A 13,414-nucleotide genomic window follows, 5' to 3' on the forward strand; every position below is an offset into this window, starting at 1 on the left:
CTCCCTGTGATTCACCCCTTAAGCCATTCCATTATGACTGCTGTCACCCATATGTCATTGAAGCTACTTTTGTCAAGTCCCCGGCAGTAAATGTTGCTGACAGTGATAAACAAGTACCACCCATGTAACTCCTCAACGACGTTTCTCATATTTCAAACCTTTTTTCACCTGAATATGACTTCTGTTGGTTTTCTTTCCACTTACCGACCAAGGTATTTAGTCTTTGTCTTTGATCCCTCTTTCTCTTTGCAATTAGTTTAATCGTTAGGGAACTGAGGACTCATTTTATGATCTGTTCCTATCTATGCTTTCTCTCTAGATGATCACAGACTGCCTAGTGACTTTATTTTTCAGATTTTTATTTGAAAGGCAGAGTTACAGATATAAGCAGAGAGAGAGGGGGAGAGAAAAAGGGAGACAGACAGAAAGAGACTCTTATTACTTTAAATACCATCTATATGAAGATAATTCTGGAATGTGTATATATATACATCTTCATGCTCCAGGCTTGTATATCCAGTTAATTTTTCAGACTTTTCCTCTATTAATATGAATAACTGGAAGCTCACTCTTAACACACCCAAAACAGAAATCCAGACTCCCTGCCCTCCTCAAATTTATACTTAAGCCAGTCTCCCACATCAGTCATGGTACCACTATGTATCCAATTATTGAAGTGAGAAGTCCAGAGTCATATTAATTTCACTTTATTTTCATTCATGCTTCATGCATCTTCAGATTCTGATGTTTTGTGCCCACAGTCCATTTTTTTTAAAAATTTATTCAGTTTATTACAAAGTCAGATATACTGAGAGGAGGAGAGACAGAGAGGAAGATCTTCCGTCCGATGATTCACTCCCCAAGTGAGCCAGAACGGCCGGTGCTGTGCCGATCCGAAGCCGGGAACCAGGAACCTCTTCCGGGTCTCCCACGCGGGTACAGTGTCCCAATGCATTGGGCCGTCCTCGACTGCTTTCCCAGGCCACAAGCAGGGAGCTGGATGGGAAGTAGAGCTGCCGGGATTAGAACCGGCGCCCATATGGGATCCCGGGGCGTTCAAGGCGAGGACTTTAGCCGCTAGGCCACGCCACCGGGTCCTCCCATAGTCCATTTTTTCACAAAATAGCTGACAGTTCTTTTTTAAGTATAAATAAGATTAAGTGATTCTACCAGCTAAATCCCTTTATTTTTTTTCTCCTATCTCCCTGTTGTTTTTAAAATAAATATAAATTCTCTGACTATGGCCTTTAAGATGTTCTAGCTTCTGCCAAATTTGTCTTCTGCCACTCTCCCTTTTTCTTACTAGGTTTCAGTCATACTTTACTTCACATTCTTGGAATACTATAGATCTTTTCTATCTTTGGGGCTTCTCTAGTTTCTGTTTCCTGTGCCTGGAATTTTTTTCCGGTATCCCTTACTTGATTACTTCATTTACGTCTTTAGACCTTAGCTTTAACTGGAGAAGACTTCCTTATCTAAAATGTCTCTTCCCTTCCTCAGGCCCACATTACTTTCTTTTTTCAAAGCTGTTGTCATACATATATTAGCATATTTTATTTTCTTACTTACTGAATAGAAATGAGGGCATAAACTGTCTAACATGCTGTGCCCAGTACACAGTAGCCTCACTTATTTAATGAGTTCATGAACAAATCAGAATGGATAGTGATTATTTTAGTAATTGTTAAGAGATTGCATGTATTTATTTTTTTGAAAGTACTACGGAAGAGAGAGGGAGAGACAGAGATCTTCCATATGCTGGCTCACTCTCCAGATGGCCATAATGGCCAGGGCTGAGCCAGGCTAAAGCTGGGAGCCAGGAGCTTCTTCCAGGTCTCCCAAGTGGATTCAGGGGTCCAAACACTTGGACTATTTCTCACTTCTTTCCCAGGCCTATGAGCAGGGATCTGAAATGGATAGCCAGGACATGGACTGGTGCCCATATGGGATGTGAGCATTGCAGGTGGCAACTTTACATGTTTGCCACATGTTTACACTAGCACCAGGATGGATAGTAATTTACAGAGCTACCTCAAAAAGTTAATGATAAGGGCCCGGTGCGATAGCCTAGCTGTCCTCACCTTGTACTCACCGAAATCTCACATGGGCACCAGTTTTAATCCCAGCAGGCCCACTTCCCATCCAGCTCCCTGATTGTAGCCTGGGAAAGCAGTCAAGGATGGCCCAAAGCCTTGGGACCCTGCACCCAATTGGGAGACCCAGAAGCTCCTGGCTCCTGGCTTCGGAACAGCTCAGCTTCAGCTGTTGTGGCCACTTGGGGAGTGAATCATCTGATAGAAGATCTTCATCTCTGTATATATAATTTGTAATAAGAATAAATAAACCTTTAAAAAAAGTTTGTGGCAAAGTGGAATTTAAGAATCTATTTTGATGCAAATAAATTTGGAATCCATGCATAGTTTTTCTTCATAAAATATACATTGTAGACACCCCTCATATAAATTACATACTAATTAGTTAATACAACACAGGTTATAATATAAACATGAACTTTAGGCCCCAACTACTACTATTATAGTAGTCATGCACTTTTCGTTTTTACACTTTTTCATGGTTGCACTCAATTCATCATCACGAATCAAGGGCTTGAATATTTATCAAAGCTTAGCCACCAACTTTGTGACTTTGGAAATTCCTTCAATTCCTTGGGGCTATTTTGGAGGCAGAGATCACCTTACAAGAGAATGTTTTTAGGACCTTCACTAACTGATATCTACTGAGTGATGATTATTTACCACTCTTAGAACACAGTGTATTCATTGCAAAATTGGAGAACCTGTAGAAGCTGGACATTGCCTTCAAGCTACCCACCAATTGTATATTTAGCCACAGACCGAGTTTTACATACGTGCATAGGAGACAAGGGCCAGCTTGAACTGATGCCTTTGCCTCCAGAAACCTGATTAAGGGCTCGCTCAATCCTGTGGACTCAAAGAGGACGCAGAACACTGGACACAGTTAACATTCTCTTTCTCCTCATAATGTTGTCCACAAATTGGCAGAAGTTGGCCTTTGCCAATGGAGAGCTGGTGTGAGGCTACGTACTAAATAGTGCAAGAGAGAAGCCTAGAATGAAGAGTTTTTGGGATTTCCACCCCCCCCCCCGCCTTTTTTGTTTCATATTTCTCTAATCTTGTCCTGAGTGCTGGTTGATTTCCAGGTCATGTGTTAAGTGCTGTCTTTGGATGAATTAATCAAATCTTTATAACAACATTGCTGGCCCTATTTATATATAAAATGTTGAGGTGCAAAGTTTTAAATAACCTGCCCAAATGTCACAGCTGATAATTGAATCCGTACAGTTTTGGCTCCAGAGCTTATAACTTTACCTACAAGTTACATTGCCTTTTTTTTTTACATTTAAAAATATTTTATTTGGTTTTATGGTATAGTTCCATAGGTTCTGGAGTTGCCCGTGCCCTTCACCAAGGTGCCCCCACCCTTTTACTTCCCCTCTAGCTTTATAATGGATGTCCTTCATGATCAGGCACAAGTCTATCATGCTATTATTGAAGTGTTTCCTGACAATGTAGGCATGGACATTGTCAGAGAGTCCATCATCTTAGAGTTAGGATGCATTCAGTTCTTTCACTGGCAGTCCATCCTTGATCTGTTTGCATAGAGACATACAACACTTTGTCTCCATATCTGAACATATCAGTCCCCTCTACACTTCCATTTTATATCCCGCAAAATACAGAACCAGTGAGCACAGTCCACAACAGGGTGAAAATAATAAATTTTCATCAACGTGAAGTTAACAAACATGCTACAAGAATAAAAATGCATGACATGAGTGGTGAAAACAGGAATTGAAAACCTTCTTACATTGCTTTTAACTGCTTACATGGTCCTAGGCAAATAGATACTGAAGACATAGATTCCACAGTTTAATTTTGCATCTGGGATCAATACCCATTCTTCTGTGAAAGTCTCCAGTGAACTATAATATTGGCCTGCTTGCCTTCAGGTCTATTGTATACTCTTCTGAAACTGCATTTCTTAGTTTCTTTCACTTGCCCTCTTCTTTTGTCCAATAGGAAGCATTTATAGGATGTCCGGAGGCAAGAGAAAAAGAGAAGCCAGGTTATTTTGCCCACCTCCTGTTTCAGAATGATGTTTTCTGGTGGTAGCAGCATTTTTTCATGGCTCCAACTTCCATCCGACCACTCCCCATTCAGATTTTGTACACTATGCTATTGCTTCTGTATAGCATCCCCCTCTAAGCTCAGGCAACATTACCATTTCCCATTATCTACCCATCCCTGAGAGTAAAAGCATTTTGTGGTTGCCAAATGCTGAATTGCCTAAGTGTCCACTATTTGGCTTCTTAGCTCTACAAGTGTATTATATTCCCTGTTTAAATCTTTTTAATTCAAAAGATTTAAGGTGGACCCTATTTTTACAAGTGATACATGTTTATGATCTTATGACTGTTTATATCACATAAGTTGATTTATATCCTTCAGAGAATAATCTCAAGTTCTCTTGTTTGTGTACCTGTTTATTATGTTTCTCTTGCACTCCAAGTAGATTTTAAGGTCAACGAGCAATGTTCAGTTAAACCCTAAGCATCTGTCATAACATTGGGGATATAGAGGCTCAAAAATATTATTTTAGCAATTGACATCTCCTGTGTTCCAGTCACTATTGTTAAAGATATCTGTCCGCGATCATCCCACCCTGAATCCGCACGCTCTTGTCTGTTCTTGGAAGGTACTAAGGGAACTAACTCATTATTACCACTTAAGCAAAACAAACCACAAAATTAAAGCCTGGCATGATGTAGCAGATGTCTGCATTCCTTGTGGGTACCAGCTGGAATCCTGAATGTTCCACTCCTAATGCAGCTTCCTGCTAATGAGCTTAGAAGAGCAGCAAAAGATGATCAAAGTGCTTGAGCCCCTGAAGCCTCCTAGGAGATGCCTGGCCCAGCCCTGGCAAGTGTCGCCTTGCAGCCATTTGGAGAATTAACATGATGATGAAAGATATTCTCTCTCTCTCTCTCTCTCTCACTTCCAAATGAATGAATGAATGAATGAACGAATCTGACAAAAGGCTTCAGCATATGAGTTTTCCGGAGGACACAAGTTAACCTGTAACAACAACTAGGAAGTGAGAAAAAAAAGATCATTTTCAACTGTAAGAGAGTTAAATGACGTTGCTATAGCAGTTAGATGATAGATGATAGATGATTAATCCAGTGACAGATCTTAAAGATTCCTGACAGGAGTTGGCATTGTGGCACATCACATTAAGCTGCCACTTGAGATGCTGACATCCCATATCAGAGTCCAGGACGCTTTGTTTCTGATCTGACTGGCTTCCTGCTAATGCTTCTGGAAAAGCATTGGATGATGACTCAAGTGCTTGGGCGCTAACCATACACGTGGAAGACCCTGATACCTGGTACCTGGCTTCAGCCTGGCCCAGCCCTGGCAGTAGTAGACATTTAGGGAGTGAATCAGCAGATAGGAGATCTCTCTGTCTCTTTTCCTTTCTTTGTTACTCTGCCTTTCAAATAAGTAAATCAGCAAATACTAAAAAAAAATCTTAACAATTTTTAAAATCATTGTTTTATTGGTTTTTTTTTTGATACAATTTAGTTGGCACTGGGGTCTCCCTTCCCCTTCCCCAAATTCCCTCCCCCCTCCCATTCTCCCCTTCAGTCTCACAATGGGTGTCTTTTGTGACTTTTCCACAGTTTGTGTTGTTTAGCAGGGAAAGGTACATCTAAGATACTCAGTATGAGAGAAGTGGAAATGTGAGAACTGTGTAGTCTCTGATGAACCGGTTTACCAGACTTGGGGGGAAGTTGAAAGGTCACCCTGGCCAGGCTCCCATTTGATTCCGGAATCCTTTGCCAGAGGATCATTCAGCTTTTCCTTGTACACCTCCTGTATCTCCAGTATCCATACTCATCAATGAAACTGCTTTGTTTTTTGAGCCATTCAGCTTCTACTTGGGCATGTCCACTGTCTGGGTAACTGCTTTGATCTTTAACTATCCCAGTCCAAAACAAAGGGCTTGAATAAAGTGGAGAGGAAGTGATAAGCAGAGGGGGGCAATAAATTCATATTGTATAGTATATCAATGATGTCTTCTTACTCATTACTTTCAGGAACTTCTTTTAATATCTTACTTTATTTCAGTCTTGCTGCTACTGCAAACCTTGGTTTGCAATTTCATTCTTACCTATGTCAGGAGCAAAGCCTTGGATTCTTGATTTATTTGGCTGTGCTGCTTTGAGCTGAAGTCTCAATCTGAATTTCAGTGTTCATGTTGATAAAAAGGAATATTTAACACTCTGAGTGACCACCCCACAAAAGTTATTATGGTCAACTCTCAGATGCCAGCCTGGGTTGCCTTGATCAGAGTCAGGGAATCATGAAGCTGTGGGAGGTTTTTCCATTTACCTGTTTGGCAAGTATACATTTGATTCATTCTCAGCAAAATAAGCAGAAGGAAAAATTATCCATCACCAAACTATCTTTCATGTTCCAGAAGGTATGAGAGAGAAGCCTGGTGTGTGTGTGTGTGTGTGTGTGTGTGTGTGTGTATGTGTTTGTGTGTGTGTAGAGAAAGAGGGGGAGAGAGCGAGAAAAAGAGAGAGAGGGGCAGGGAGGGAGAACACTAGAGCAGAAAAAAGCTTGGAAAGCTACTGAGGGTAAAGTTGGAGCTTGCTTGCTTTATTTATTTATTTTTAATGTGACCTTAGAAAAATCCTTTGTCTCTTCCAAATCTCCATCTATTTATTTGTAAAACTGAAATCTGCCTGCCTTCCTGGTGTTGTTCTGAGAAGTGAAAGTAATGCAGATGGGAGCCCCCAGAGAAAACACACGTTGTGAGAGGAGACCCCAGGGAGTATGCAGAGGGAGGGATGGAGTAGGGGGAGGGAAGCTTGAGTACTGGCATGGCCCCACCAGGGCAGCATTTTATTATTCTGAAGATTGGCCCAACACCTCTAGCAACTTTGGAGAGGACTTTCTGCTGACTTGACAGAATTAAGAAGCCCCACAATAAACAGCATCTAACTCCAGCACAGCAGGGAGGCAGGCAGAGGTGGCTGCTGCTTTCTCTCAGGCTGAGGTTACTCCGTGCCATTCCCTCCCGGCACCTCAACCCTCAGTTCTCAAACCTTGGTGGGGACAAACGCAGTCCATTGGGACCCTCCCCACCCCCTCGAGCGCCTCTCCAGGCCAAGCCTCCCCCCCCACCCCCACCTCCCGGGAGCAGCACCGCGGAGAGGCAGAAGCTGCTGCCTGGCATGGAACAACCTGACTGAAGGCGAGGTCCAGGGCGGAGGGGATTGGGCTGTAGGGCTGTGGAGGAGGGGAGTGGAAGGGGGCGCTGGGGATCTCGCTCGCCCCATCCCAGCCCTCCTAGCCAGCCCGCGACAACCCGCGCCAGCCACCGGGCCTCAGAGAAGCCGACTTCAGGGCCACCATGCAATGGATAAGGGGCGGATCTGGAATGGTGAGTGCACGTAGCCCTGGCTTCCCCTGCTTTAGCCTCAGTCCCCCGGCCCCACCTCCAGCCTTTCCAGCCAGCCACATCACAGCGAGCCCCCTTGTTTCTGCCCACCGCCCTCACCGCCACTGTCCTTGAGACACCAGTGAGCTTGCTGTGGCCATTTTAGGAGCCCCTGCTCCCCCGCCTGCCCAGGAAAGCCCCCTCCCATCCCCCTTCGCATTTGTACTGCTCTTCGAGATTGAGGTTGAATGGGGGTATGGGCTAGATCAGGCACTCAGGAGTAGCTTAGGGGTCATCTGGGTGGCCAGAGAGCAAACAGGGTAGCAGAGGGCTTTCTGGGAACAGTGAAACTGGAAGGAAGCAGGAGAGCAGACAGGAGATTTAGAGGTGGGGGGTGGGGATGATCACAAAGCCTGGGATTGTGGGGCCCCTTATGGAACTGCTGCATAGCCCCCCAACTGGGTGTGTGTACCCCTTAGTTTTGGCCAGCCCCAGGGCATGAGGGCATGAAGTCACTCTTGGGGGAAGCTTCATGAGGGATCTCGGTGACTCCTGCTTGTCTGAGCTGGGGTCACCCTGTTCACACTTGGGACTTAGTCCAGTAGAGAACAGCTACAGAAATCCTGGTCCTGGAACTAGGTCTGGGTTACATTCAGCTAGCAAAGCTCCTCCTTCCCTCCCATTGAGTGTGTGCTTGTGCGTGTGTGTGTGTGTGCATGTGTGTATTTAGTATCATCATCCAACAGTTTATTTTATGCCATGGTACTTCCACTTCTACCTGGAGACCTTGGAATGACTTCCCTTTGCAGAGAGGAAGTGGTGGCTGCATCCTGATGCCTCTCTGACTCAGCCAGGGGCACTTCACACCCTGTCACGTGCTCTGGGATGTGGGAGACCACCATGACTTTGTTCTCAGCTGGGAGGCATAGGCAAGAGGATCTTGGAGGGCAGTTGTCTTGGGTCAACAGGCACTGATGGCATTGCCAGCTCACACTTCTGCACTGCCACCCACAACTGTAGCTTAAAGAAGGTAGCCTAAAGCAGTTGGGCAATATTTGATATTTAATTCCTTTGTTTGTTTGCTCCCATTCTGTATGGGAGGCAGGAATCTGGATTGGGCTAAAACTGTATTCAGAGACGCTGTCCGCTTGCCTTCCTCAGGATTACCTTGCGATCACTGTTTCAGTGATTCTTAAAGGCGTACAGTTTATATACTTATATGGCCCTTCTTCTCAGACTCCCCGTTCCCCCAGGGTTCCACTGTGGCTCCATCAAATGTTTGTAGAGGCAGAAAAGGTCAGAGCAGGTAAAGACCTGAGAGTCCCTGTCCTGTAACTAGGAAAGCCATAGAAAGTGAGAAAGACTTCCCCAGAGACACAAACTGCTTGGAGGTAAATCAGAGTGTGGTACTAGAGTCCTTGGACTCTCTGTCACTGTTCTTTCCCACTGCTCCACAGAGTCATCTGTTCAAATGATGCTGAAAGAGACAAAGGAACAACGAGCTATGATCTTGGGAAATGACTTTCTTCAATATGAACTAATGCCATGAATTCAGTGCCAGTCTTGGCATTTCTGGCAACTTAACCTAAGTGAGACTCACCTTCTCTTCCAAATATAGGGGCCCAAAAGCTACCTACTTAGAGCAGATGCAATTAATAGAGAAATTTGAAGTTTTGCCAGTTGCGTGTGAGAGAGACGAGAGTAGCAGACATTTTGTGGGCACTATGTAATTAAAAATTGATCTATGGGGAAAATATAATATTTTTAGGTACCGAGGTACTGAATATTAGACAATGAAAGCATTTATTTAGCCATTTGATAAAACTGAAAAGCTAAAAATAGTAAACTGTGTGCTAGCCTAGGAGACAGGAAACCTCTAGACTTAGCTCTGCTGATAACTGATGAGAATGCTTTGGGCTTCAGATGCCTCACCTTGAAAATGAGGCCATTAATAAACACCAAAGTTACTTCCAGGCTTAAGATTCCTAGAAGTAAATGTTTAATACTAGTTAACCAGCGGCTCAATATGAAAACAACAGGAAATATCTACTAGCCACTATTTTATAATGTGACCAGTGAAACAGCTGTTGCTTCTTTTTTTCACTTGCAAAGCACCTGAAATTCTGAGTGTGCTTTTTATAACAGTGAGGTTTATTTTGAGAACATTTGAATTCTGTAGTTTATTTCAAAGTGTTGCACGTAAATCAAAGTCCTTGAACAGAAAACACTGCTTGAGATTTCACAGAATAAATGTCTTGGTAGGTAGAAGATGTTAAACCGTGAGTTCACTTCGGATGGCACATGGTTCAATGTGTTTATTTATACCTCTGCCTGCATTGTCCAAATTATTCTGGAGTGTGCAGTGTGCCTAGAGGAGAAAGAATGCGCTTCTCTAAGTCATGAGTCTCATTTTGAGGGACGTTTTTATACTTTTCAGTTCTGAAACTTTTGCAATTGTCAAGCCTATTTTGTGTTCAGTATTCTCATCTTGAAAATGGGTATGAGCCATCTTACGGGCACTATTGCAGTAATTAATTAATCAACAAAATATTGAGTATCTGCTGTGATTAGGAACTGATTTAAGAGTAGTAAACAGATAAAATTTTTCATTCTCATGGAATATACAATTTAGGTGTTGGGGGACTCAACAGTCACATAACATGTCAATAGATACTAAGAAAAGGAAAAACTTGTTAAAAGAGCAGAGAGATAGGGAATGGGAAAGTGTAACATCCAGATTGGTCCAAGTCTGTCTGGTTAAGGGACATTTGAGCAGAGATTTGAAGAAAATGAAGGAACAAGCTCCATGTGGATTTTAGGCATAAGGAACATCCAGCAGTAAACACTATTAGGTTTGTGTTAAGAGTAGCAGAGAACCCTATGTCCTAGGCGTAAAGAATTAGTAAGTAAAAGAATGGGAAATGAGGTAAGTGACAAAGCAAGAGGACAGTTTTTATAAGGCATTTTTACCTGAGCGATTTGGGAAGTCACTAGAAGATTTTAAAAAACTGATGGACATTGTAGGTCTTAAATGTTAGCATAATATAGTGGGGCAAGACCAAAGATAGGAGGAGACTCTTAAATAGTCCTGATTAGAGGCGATGGTGATTGGTCTAGGGTGATGATTGTGCAGATGATCTACATGAAAGAGGTATGCCTAGAATTATCTATAAATGGCTGTTTCTTCTTTCTGATCATCTCCATAGACTCTCAGATGGCTGAGAGTAGGGCTAAAAAGCACACAGATGGGGTGGATATACGCCTACAAGAACATTTCGTATCTGAGTCAATGGGTGAATGATCTACTTTGGGCTCTTGGACACTGGTAGGGCTAAGTAAGGGTTTGCTCTATATGGATTACCATTTAATTAGTATTGACTACCATTTAATTAGTTACCTGATTTGTGAGATTCTGGAAAAAGATTTTGTTATTTGTATTTTGGAGACTGAACAAACTAGCATATAGCCTATGTGATATCTGTAATCAATAACATTTGAATTTTTTATGACAGAAATGTTTTCTTTAAGAATCAGTACCAATAATTATTTTCTTGTTTCCTTAATTTTCAAATAATTATCAATAAAAATAATAATACCTTCACATTTTGAACATATCCAAATTCAGAAACTTGTTCATATACCAAATAAAATTGTACTTACTCATTGCATAGAAATATTATACCTTTGATTTGCATTGTTTCACTATTTCAGATTTCTTTTCAAAGGTTTGTCTATTTGAAAAGGGAGGGTGACAGAGAGGAAGTGACAGAAAAAGATCTTCCAGCTGCTGGTTCACTACCCAAGTGATTGCAACAGCCCACTCTGGGTCAGGCTGAAGCTGCAGCCTAGAACTCCATGTGGGTCTCCCACATGAGTGCCAAAAACCCAAATACTCATGCCATCTTCTGTTGCCTTCCCAGGTGCCTTGGCAGGGAGCAGGATCAGAAATGGAATAGCCAGGATTAGAGCCATTGCTCCAATATGGGAAGCCAAAATTTGAAGCAGTGGCTTACTCTGCTGGGTCACAATACTGGTCCCATTTACTGATAAGAACAGGTCCCATTTGCTGTTTCAGATTTTAAGTGCACACACACACACGTAAACCTATCTCTAATTGATCATATTTAATAGTGACACAACCATTTCTTTTTTTCTTTATCATCACCATGCTACTATTGCTTACTTTAAATCTACTTTTTAAATGCAGAAACATTTAGGACCAGAGAGATTATGGAATTGTACCCAAAGCTACCTTGAGTGAATCTGAACTTAAACACAGTTAAAGGTAGCTAGCCTATCTTGTTAAGTCTGTGTTATCAGAGCCAAACATGTAACTCAGAGTTCTCTAAGTCAAATTTTATGTGGCATACAGTGCTGATTAAAGGATAAATAGTGAAAAACACCAATTTGAAGCTTCATATATATTATTAAAACTCAGTAGTAACCACAAGTGTTTTGAATTTTGACCAACTGAAGGTTTTCTCAGGTAGGGATTTTGTATCACTGATATTCTTTAAAATGGCTGGTGCATAATGATAATAAAAAACCCATTGACTTCAAGTATAATTTTAAAAATATATATTTATGTCATAAATTTGAGGGGGAAGGAGAGAGAAAAAGATAAAAACTTCCACCCAAGTATGTACTAAAACTGGGGCTAAGACTGGATCTTGGAGCCAGGAACCTAATCTGGGTCTCCCACATGGGTGCCAGGGACTCAACAATGAAGCTGAAACCAGTAGAAGTGGACTTAGGGTACTCCAGTACAGGGTACGTGCATCCAAGTGATGTCTTAACTGCTAGCTCAAATACCTGCTGCTACTTTCACTGTTTAAAAGAAAGCTATAGAGACAGTGCATTATTGTTTTCATTCGGTTTTTTTTCCCCCATTGCCCCATCCTTTTTTATACCAGTGCTTTTTAGAAAAATATAGAACTGTGAGCCAAGTTCTTGCACAGGGAAGATGGAGTGGCCAACTGATAAATTTTGTAGTTTATTTGCTTGAGCTATAAATAATAGAGATTTGTCTACACTGGTAAAAACACAAATTTTATTGTTTCTGATAACATGTTAGGAGATACACATGTTTTGACTGATAATGGCAACTCTGAAAAACCTTTAGGGACTTCTCTGCTCCGTTATCTCTTGTATTTTACTGAAAATCTTCATGGTCCAAGGTGGATACTGAAGCTCCAGAGAGTCTATTAACATTCTCATTATGGAGGAGCCAACAACGAGAGAAAGGACTGTCTCTTTATTTTTAAGAAGATTATCAGAAGTCTTATGTAATATACCTATTTATATCTCATTGGAAAACTGAGTCACATGATTCCTCTCAGCTGCATAGGAGATATAGTCATTTAAACTGACTGGCAATGTGCACACTTAAAATTATTGGGATAAGGTTTCTTTTTATTTATTCATTCAAGACACTTCGCAAATGCACACAACAGTAGCAGCTGAGTCAGGCCCAAAACCAGAGACCCAAATTCAGTCCATATTTCTCATGTAGGTAGCAGGGGCCCCCAAGTACTTGAGCCACCCCACCAATTCCTGCTTCCTTGGATTCTCATTAATAAGAAGCTGATTTGGAAATGGAGCATAAATTCTGACCTAGTCCCTCTGATCTGGGATTTGGACATCCCAACCCACATCTGAACTAATATGCCAAATGCTCATATACTCCCAATGAGTCATCTCCTGAGAGAAAATGGATCGTGGTATTCTTTATTAAAGTAAAGAATGCAAAATGGAGTAGCATTTGGGTATAGAATGGAGAAAAGAAATGACTATACAGTCTGAACCCTGATATGCTTGGAAAGTCTTAGGTTTTAAATATCAAGTTGATATTATTTGGTGTATATTTTGAGCATATGAGGTGATTAGGAGACACTGGTGACAAAGTTCTGAAAATCAATGA

The 13,414-nt window shown here is 41.8% G+C and overlaps 1 protein-coding gene across 5 annotated transcripts in view; it reads left to right on the top strand.

The window, feature by feature from the left end:
* The window catches only part of ARHGEF9 (Cdc42 guanine nucleotide exchange factor 9), a 312,355-nt gene that overhangs the window by 131,463 nt on the left and 167,478 nt on the right, over positions 1 to 13,414 (top strand). Inside the window, exon 1 of one of the 5 annotated variants that reach the window (XM_004595193.3) lies at positions 7,038 to 7,497. The exons of 3 other annotated variants lie outside the window; for them this stretch is intronic. In XM_004595193.3, coding sequence (XP_004595250.1) covers positions 7,468 to 7,497 — 30 coding nt within the window. In that variant the 5' untranslated portion in view covers positions 7,038 to 7,467. Of the gene's footprint in view, positions 1 to 7,037; positions 7,498 to 13,414 lie in introns of those variants that run through there. One more of the 5 variants, XM_036497941.2, reaches the window with a different exon arrangement.

The sequence above is a fragment of the Ochotona princeps genome, chromosome X (assembly GCF_030435755.1).
Source record: "Ochotona princeps isolate mOchPri1 chromosome X, mOchPri1.hap1, whole genome shotgun sequence".
NCBI classification, from domain to species: Eukaryota; Metazoa; Chordata; class Mammalia; order Lagomorpha; family Ochotonidae; genus Ochotona; species Ochotona princeps.